The sequence below is a fragment of the Pagrus major genome, chromosome 12 (assembly GCF_040436345.1).
Source record: "Pagrus major chromosome 12, Pma_NU_1.0".
In the NCBI taxonomy this organism is placed as follows: Eukaryota; Metazoa; Chordata; class Actinopteri; order Spariformes; family Sparidae; genus Pagrus; species Pagrus major.
This window is the reverse complement of record NC_133226.1, coordinates 20,392,987-20,402,483: the sequence shown is the minus strand read 5'-3', so window position 1 is coordinate 20,402,483 and position 9,497 is coordinate 20,392,987. Positions and strand designations below refer to the sequence as shown.

The 9,497-nt window shown below is 39.7% G+C and overlaps 1 protein-coding gene across 1 annotated transcript; it reads left to right on the top strand.

Annotated features, from left to right (window-relative positions):
- The first annotated feature begins 2,207 nt into the window (after positions 1 to 2,207).
- On the top strand, positions 2,208 to 9,002 carry LOC141006356 (alanine--glyoxylate aminotransferase 2, mitochondrial-like). The gene is made up of 13 exons (XM_073478535.1): positions 2,208 to 2,982; positions 3,176 to 3,366; positions 3,448 to 3,571; positions 3,667 to 3,761; positions 3,869 to 3,962; positions 4,455 to 4,548; positions 4,911 to 5,011; positions 5,206 to 5,298; positions 5,657 to 5,789; positions 6,256 to 6,344; positions 7,553 to 7,702; positions 7,836 to 7,934; positions 8,488 to 9,002. The coding sequence occupies exons 1-13, from the start codon at positions 2,947 to 2,949 to the stop codon at positions 8,587 to 8,589; spliced, it is 1,401 nt and encodes a 466-aa protein (XP_073334636.1). The 5' UTR covers positions 2,208 to 2,946; the 3' UTR covers positions 8,590 to 9,002.
- Positions 9,003 to 9,497: the final 495 nt, after the last annotated feature.

Below are 9,497 nucleotides of genomic sequence, written 5' to 3'. Positions count from 1 at the left end.
CATTTACTATCTGCTCTCTGCCTTTTGCTGCACATTAACTCCTCCATCATTTCAGATCCTTCCAATTCCCTCCTGCCCTGCAGTTACACCTGCGTTCCTGCCAATCACATCACCTGTCCTTCCCTCGCCCACGTACACACCTTTTCCCACTTCCTCATTTGTCCCGTTGCAGACCTGCCCATTCCCATTCACTCTTCATCAGATTGTTGATGTGCTACTGCGCGATCCAGCCTTTTAGACTTCTGCCCCTTTTCCTGATCGTAGCTGGAATTCACCTTCTCTTCCAAAACTACCTGGTGTTGATCTTTGCCGGTTGTCTGAGTTCACGTAAAGCTGAACATTCTACTTTACCTGCCTTGAGTCTGAGTTGTGCTTTTGGGTCAAGGTGTGGTTTACCCATTTGGTGTGCTTGCACATTTATAGGTGTCCGTACCTTTTTTTAAACCAAAACTATTGAAGACAAATGACACCTTTTACTTCCCCAGTCTAATTGTGGTTCACTGGATGTAGCAGATTGAAATGTGACCATATCATGATCAGAATGAGGTTTTTCAAACAACCATCAGTTTCTCCCATATTTGTAACAGGAACAAGAGTTCCTAAGTCCTCATACGCAACCGCATTGCAACCGCATTGCAACTGCATTGCATTGCGCAATCCTGCATTGTATCATGACAAATAAACAACTTGAACCGGTCATCTTGAACCTTGAATCTTGAACCTTTGAATCACACTCCAGCTCACCTTAAAATGAGGTTAAGGCATTCTCCGGAAAGACGAGGAGTGAACCGGTACCACAACAACTCCCAACAAGTGAGCGTGTAGTGTAAATAGTGATCAAGTGCAACTGGTTATTTATTTACCTCCACCAAGGAGGTTATGTTCTCAACGGTGAGCCTTTGTTTGTTTGTTGGTTGCTTGGCAGGATTACATAAAAACGACTGAACAGATACAAACTTGGTGGATGGCGGATGGGTCTCAACCCCAGAATTGACAAGGGAACTGTTGGGCCTTGGCGCAGGCGGAGTTATGTGCTACCAAGTGCTATTCTAATTATCTGTGTGATGTTGCACAAAAATCTTTGTAGTTTGGTGGGACCATACAATATAAGATGGACAATGCATCTTCACTTCCAGCCTTTGTACAAACATGATGCCAAAATAATAGTGCAAGTCTGCACAGCACTGATCAAGTATCAAAGCCCTGCCCAACTCAGTTCAGAGCAGTGCTCAGCTGTCAATAATAAACCCCTGGTTTTTGGACATTAAACAACAAATTAAAACCAAACTTGTCAGAAAAATGAACCCTTGAACTAACAGAGGGAGGCAAGTCTTATGACCTATACGTCAGCCAGCCACCAGAGGGCGATTGGGATGTTCTTGCTTCACTTTTTTTAGTAGAGGTCATGTCCATCTTTGCATACAGTCTGGGCTGAACCAGGGTACCATTGGCTGGGCACTGTCCACCCATCCTTGGGACTTAGTAGAAAAAGAAAAGCCTGAAGTCAAGAGAGAAGGATAACTGAGTGCCCTCTGTACTATACCTGCTCAACATGCATAAAGTTGGTTCCTGTGTAAGTGGCCGGTATGCAGGTCTCATGAGACAGTCCTGCTGCTCACTTGGTTTGGCCAGATTTCACCTGGGAATTGGTGAGTGAGCCTATACCTAGATCACGGTCTGCTGCTGATGCTTAAACAGCCTGTATGGGTTTATTATGTGTAGGGATTCAGGTGAACAACAAAATTTCTGATAAATTTAATCAGCTTGATGGCTCATGACTTATGACTAATAAGCACAAGATAATCTGTGTCACATTATTTATGTGTTACTATAGGCTACAGTAGAATTATTTTTTAAGTTAATTTTATCCTATTTCTTTTTGTTTTTATTTTGTTTTTGTGTAATGATTTTGTGGCATCAGTGATGACATTTAATTAAGTAAAATTTATCTGACAATTACTGTAGGCTACTTAAGTAGAGGTTTTAGCAAGGAGTGTTGACTATTTCCATTGTTTGCTATTTTTCTGCTTTGTTTTACTTTTAACTCCACTACATTTATTTAATAACTCTGGTTACTAGTTACATAGCAGGTTAAGATTATTAACGTGAAAATAAAAATCAACTAATAAATTATGATGTATTATTATGGTTATTATTATTAAGTTTTATGGACCAAAACTATATAAATAAATGCTGAAATAGTTGTAGAATTGAATGCCTAAATAAATTAAGTTAAACATTTTGCAATTTAATACTTATCTGTCACCATAAATATATATAAATAAATCACAAAATAATCAAGACATTAATATATAAATATATGTGTATGTATACCTTTGTTAATTTGTGTGTGTGTGTGTGTGGATGGGTGTGTGTGTGTGTGTGTGTACTGTTTCTCCAAGGTGTAATTTCTACATGATCATAAAAAAAAAAATCTGTGCCAGTCAGACCAGTTCTAACTGACATTATCCAGCCATCAGTGGACCTGGAAAAACAGGAAGTATTGTATTCCTGTGTTGCACAATGTAGAGTTAATGCTGTAAACCATCAACTGGGTTACAGTCTGATTAAATACTGACCGTCTGATTCAGGATGTCGTAGCATCAACAGAAGGTACAACCATGATGAAAGTTTTACATCCAGTGTATACTTTTCTGCAGATAATAAATAGACTGGACATCAATTCAGTGGCTATTCACTGGTAATTTGATCTGATTATCAGGCTATAGGGTCTAGAGTTGGAAGAAGGATAAAAGTTTCAAGACCTCTCAGGGAAATGTCACAAAAAAAGCTTAAAATGTCACAGAAATGTCATAGTAAGAGTCGGGAAGTTCTTCAAAAATAAAAAATAATAAAAAATAACGAACTGCTTTAACTCTCCTCAATTTCAAAGGTGCAGTATGTCAGAAACCAGCCTTCAAACACCCTCCTGCAGACCTCCCACAGATGCCCCCATGCGATTTCAAAGGAGAGAAATACAAGGTAAGACTAACGTGGCATCCAGAACATGTCTTTTCAAGGAATAAAGGATGCAAAATAAAGTGTAAGCTGGGAGCTAAACTGCATTGCTCGGCTTTAAAGATTGATTAAAACCAATAACAAATAGTTTGTTTGTTTAAAAACTGACACTAAACTACATAGTTTCCTCCTTTCCTTTGTATTTATGTGAATTTAGGGTTTGTCCAAAGAAGGGATGATGAAGATCCGAAAGGAGCATTGCAACCCTGTGACCATGAGTATTACCTACTATGAGAGACCAATTTACATCTACCAGGGATACAAGCAATGGCTGTGGGATGTGGACGGGAAGAGATATCTGGATCTATTTGCTGGTGTGGCAACTGTCAGTGTCGGCCACTGCAACCCGTAAGGTCCCTTTTCCTTTGCTGTACTGCACAGTGATAGCATGTTTTATTCTGCTCTGACGCCCTGTGCTCTGTGATACAGGAAGGTGACAGCAGCTGCAGAGAAGCAGCTGAAGACACTGTGGCACACTACGAACATCTACGTCCACCCTACTCTCCATGAGTATTGTGAGAAACTAGCCTCAAACTTACCAGATCCTCTTAAGGTACCGTGATGGAATTTGATCAAGCAAGGACGGGAACATTGGATAAATATGTGGGTTAAGTTAAAATGCCTGCTGGTCTGTGTTTCCTTCTCCAGGTGATATATCTGACCAACAGTGGCACAGAAGCCAACGACCTGGCGATGCTGATGGCTCGACTTTACACGGGCAACTATGAAATCATCACTTTCAGGTACAGGTCTTATCCTCATGTGCTTCATAATTACATGAAAACTAAGAAATGTCAAAAGCAATTCTTTCTTTAAATGTTCAAATGTTTGTTTTATTTTTATCTTCCAGAGGGTCATATCATGGTGGCAGCCAACAAACCATGGGTCTTACCTCCAACTCATCATATAAATACCCCATCGCCACTAGCTCGGGCTGCACACATGTAAGTTAAAAAAACAAAAACAAATTATAATGTATATTTTAATGAGGCTGAACATATTGATGCACTAACAGGATGCAATGTGATGTGGTCCTCTTTTGAGGCTACCATTAAGAGCTTATCAGACAATTATTACGACCGCGTTATCAGATTACGATTGTCAATGGCTTGCAAAGAAGTTACCGTCCATTACCGCTTGTACCAGTGAGAGGATCTGCTAATTGCTTGTTCAGTGACAACGGCGATTCAGTACAGTCAGTCAGTTCATTTTAAAGATTTGTTGTCACAGACTGTTTTTTGTAAAACACAGTGGATAGCAAAGTTCACGAGACGAGCATCTTTCAAAGTCCCAAAGAGCTGTTGTAAATTAACCATGTGCTCCACCCATGCTGCCAGACAGATGATAAATAAACATTTTACAGAAGACAGATTTCTTTGCGCTGCATTACTCATGAGTTTTGATCCAGCTGACTAGGTTTCTGCCCAACCAAACAGGTCATGTGTCCTGATGTGTTCAGAGGTCTGTGGGGAGGACTCCACTGCAGGGACTCTCCTGTGCAGACCATCAGAGATTGTAACTGTGCCCCAGGTACACAAACACATGCAGTCGTGCCTCAACACACTCTGGCTGCTCTCATACATGTACAGCCTGGGGTGAAAGTAAATTTATAGTGTATTATTAATTCATATTTCTGTGTAGACCTTGGCAACTGATCTTAAAGGGCCACACATCAGTTAAACAGCAGTTAATTTGCCATATGTATGTGCATTTGCCTGAAAGTGATGAGAGTGAGAGAGGTAAGTTTTAATCCCAAAAGTCAGACAGCCTCCTTCTTTTGACTCTTTGTTGCAGTTTGTATCAATTAACTTGTATTGATCACATTTTTGTTAGCCATATGAGGGCCGATTGTAATGTGACGTGAAAATTTAGACCTTTCTTTGATCCCACAGGTCATTGCATGGCAAATGATCAGTACATTGGACAGCTCAATGAGGCATTTGCTACTAGTCTCCCAAGTCGAATTGCTGCTTTCTTTGCGGAGCCTATTCAGGTACTATATTCTGTTGTTGAGTATCACTGATTGTGAGATTTTCAGATAAAACTGACATTTATTAAGCAATTTGAATCTAAATCAAAAAGCAAGAACTCTGCTGAGTCCTTTGTTCCCACATGTCAATTGTTTTCTCATGTTCAGTGTGAGTGCTTGATGGGTCTCTGAGATATGAATGTATTCTATCTGCACAGGGCATGGGAGGAGCCACGCAGTACCCTAAAAACTACTTAAAGGAGGCCTACAAACTTGTGAGAGAGCGCGGAGGGATCTGCATTGCTGATGAGGTTAGACTGTTGGCCTTAATTATTCTCTTATAATGCTCTAAAGGTAAAAGTCAGAGCGAGGACATGATGGAAATTCGTGATAGCGTGTTCCTTGGCAGAGCCTGTTTGGTTTTAGTAGAAGCTGTATTTTCTAAGTAGGTTCAAGGTTCAAGGTTTTATTGTCATTATACAAGACAGGATTGCACAAGGAAATGCAAAGGTAGCCCCTTTCATGCTATGTACTTATACAATATATAAACAGATATTCAAATGTTTTAATTGTTATCAATCTGATGCACCCATCCATTTTTCTACACTAATATTTTTGCATCATATATCATGAAATTAGAAAGAAATGGTTCTGTTTTGTGCCGGGCAGGTCCAGACTGGATTTGGACGAACAGGAACCCACTTCTGGGGTTTCCAAGGTCATGAAGTCATGCCTGATATGGTCACAATGGCAAAGGGCATCGGTAATGGATTCCCAATGGGAGCTGTTGTCACAACACCGGGTGAGATAATATTATGAGACGTACAATTCCTGTTTGAAGAACATCAATACAATTTGAAAAAAACAAAGGCTGAATGGTGCATTTTTCACATTATTTCTACTTTAAACAGTCAGATAACATAAGGAGGGATGAGAAAGATGAAATAAAATGTTTTCTACATGTATTGGAAAAACATTTTCTGACAGACATTGACTCATATGCTCAGCCAGCTATACATAGCTAGTTGCCATAGCTCTCAGCAGTGTTAATTAACCTTGAGATGTACTGACAACGGCTTCATTCAGAGACCCCACTGTTCTCTTTATCATGTCCCTGTGAAATCCTACTGGGTAGCATGATTTTAAAAGTTCAGAAACCAACATGAAAACAAGTAGACATTTCCATAAATCATTTGTGAGCAGTCTGAGTTTTAATGTGAGGCAGCAGTGAGTGGAGGCATGAACTTGTTTAATTATTTCTTTTCCAGAAATTGCGGCAGCTTTCGGAAAGGCCTTCCACTTCAACACCTTTGGAGGAAGTCCTATAGCTTGCGCGGTTGCCTCATCTGTAATTGATGTAAGGATTAATACACTTTTTCCACATCAGTCCTTTTCATTAGCACAGGAGAGTTTATTTTGATCCCGTCTTGTATTGTTGTCCATAGCAAGCAAGTGAATTGCATGTTTTCTGAGACCGTACATATCTGCTCTGTAAATCACATCCTGCATACAGAAAAACCAAAAGGGAGAAATGTATATTTTATATGTTATTTTACATGACTTTTACATTATTTATACTATTTTAGATTCAATATTTAACCATATTTGCATACAGAAAAGATAGTACTGTTACATCATCAGGCAGACAGTGACACACTGACAACAGCCTGCTACACAACACAAGAGCCACAGACCAAAAAACAAACCACAAACTTTCCAGCTAATGTCTCCTTCGCAACTCAAAAACATGGGCACCATATCTTGTTGAATGAGTGAAGAAATATTCACTGGGCCGAAGAAAGAACATCAACTTTCAGGCTAGTTCGCTAATTAGCTGGTCATCACATAGCACATTAAACAGCATATAAATATTTACCTGCAAATATCACTTTTGGCCGTTTAGATGTAGCTATTGTCCTTATACTTTCAAAATCTCTGCTAACAAAAGAGTGTCTTGGCAATAACTTGTAAGCCACAGCTCAAGTTTGTTTGCTTTGTGCTCTTGTTCCCCTGCTGGTGCTTAGCCTGCCAGCTAGACTTATTTATGTGCACATTTTTCGCATCGTTTGATGTACTTTGACTCAAGAACTGCGACACTGACCAACTGCAACTTGACACTAGTGCTGACAATGGTTTAAAAAGACAAGAGTCGATGTTGCAAACACTTCTTTTGAATAAATTGTGTGAACATATTGTCCTGCCATGCTAACTTGCTAGCTTAATGTTAACCTTGGAGAGCTTTTTGCACTCCTTTTATAAATTAATACATGAAATGCAATGGTAGTGAAAAGTGTCAGAAGTAAGCAAGAACAGTGGAGCAAAAATAGAGAGAAGCTCATTGTGACTGCTAGCCCTGCCTCAAGCGAGGTTGCCATCAGCTACATCCCCTCACCAACTGGCTCAAGTATAGTCACTACGCCCCCATTTTCTGTTAGCCTTTAATAATATAAACCGTTGGGGAAATTATGATAACCGCTGATTAACATTGTTTTTGGTCAATTTAATGGGGATGATTGTTATTTACGTCAGACTTTAAACATTAACCGATGGATTCTTATTCAACAGACTATCAAAGAAGAAGGCTTACAGCAGAACAGCCACGATGTGGGCACCTATATGATGACAGAGCTGGCAAAACTCAGAGACAAGTACGAGATTATTGGTGATGTCCGTGGAAAGGGCCTGCAGATCGGTGTGGAAATGGTCAAAGACAAGGTACTGAGTTTGTAGAAACACTCCGCTATCCTCACATATGTGTCCACATGCTAATGTGAATCCAATCCATCATACGCAATATTCAGGACTCAGGACACATCCATCTGTTTAACCTCTTCTCTATCATCCACAGGCCAGCAGAGCCCCGCTGTCTCCTGCGGCAGCGAGTGAGATCTTTGAGGATATCAAGGACATGGGGGTCCTGATAGGGAAAGGAGGAGTCTACAAACAGGTAAGAGCACTCACCTTGAAGTCACTTTATTTTGCAGGATCACCAGCATTAGTGGTATACCCCCCTACAAGGTCTGAGGTAAAATCTGTGCGAAGATTGTGTTCGAAGATGTGCTTTTTCCCAAACATTTGCATAGGCTCCTCAGTTGAACCAAAAAGTAAAATACAACAGACATTTTTTTGTCTGTTGCACAGTGAATATTTCAGTAGAAGAACAGAAGGACGTGGGCCATCTGTGTTAGAAAACCACTTACTGAAGAGTCAAAACAGCTCTGCCACAACTACACATCATCATGTAATGCCAAGGATAGAAATAACATAATAATCATTCATTATAAAACCCATTGTATTTCTAGTCCCCAGAACACTAACATGTGCTTTTACACTAATAGATCTACTTATCCATTTATCCGCCTATAAATATTCCCATCTCTACCTCTGCCCTCAGCATGTGACTCACAATGAAGCATTTAGCCTTGTTACGAATGTTTTCCCGGAAATCCCCTGACGCTCCATAATCTTCCCTTTTCTGTTCTGTTTTCTCGCCACTTCAGGTGTTCCGCGTCCAACCGCCCATGTGCATCACAAAGAAGGATGCAGATTTCTTCCTCGCAGTTTTTGACAAGGCCATAAAAAACTACATGGACAGACAATGAAGGAGTCAAAGGAGTGACTCAATGCTAAGGACCAAACCTGGCAACCCAATCAGCAGTGGACTGCATTTTTTGGAAATCTTTTAAAATGTTGTTGATCATTTTGCTGAATGTGCGATTTCCTTTGTAACTTTAACAGTTAACTATCTACATGCTGTAATAATGAAAACGCCCATGTTGCTGCTTTTTGTTCCTTTTCCAAGACTCAGTTATTAAATACACTGAAAAAACATCACTATTCTAAGGAATATACACACTGTACATATTTATATATAGTCACTGTACAATATAATCACAGACAATTCATCTGAATTTAATCATTATCTCAGGTTTGATGAAACGATTGTGTTGTTTGCTTGAATATTCCATCCAGATTTTTTTTATATCTTACCAATAAAACTGCATTTAAAAAGGTACAGCTATGTTTTGTACAGATGTATCCAACATAAAGTGTTTAATTGTAGAACCTGACTAACACTAACTTTTCAGCATTATAATGTCTGAGTATAATTTAAACTCAGTTTACTTTCATTTACTTGTTATTACCTCCATCGGGGAGGTTATGTTTTCACCTGCGTCCATTTGTTTGTTGGTTGGTTGGTTTGTGGGCAGCACTACAAAATATCTACTGAACAGATTTCCACAAAACTTAAATGGAGGATGGGTCTTGGCCCAAAATAGACCCCATTAACTTTTGGTGCAGATCCAGCAAATGTTTCTCACTTATTTTAACATTGCATGATAGGCCGCTTTTCATCATTTTCCTTACATTTTTTCACTGAATAATGCATGGAACTTACTGAAACCCCCCACCCCCCCACCCCCCCAAAAAAACAGGTGTATTTTGGTGGCTGGTATCTATAGGTGAGTACAATTTGATACCACTTCTGAGCTCTTCATGACAAACCAAG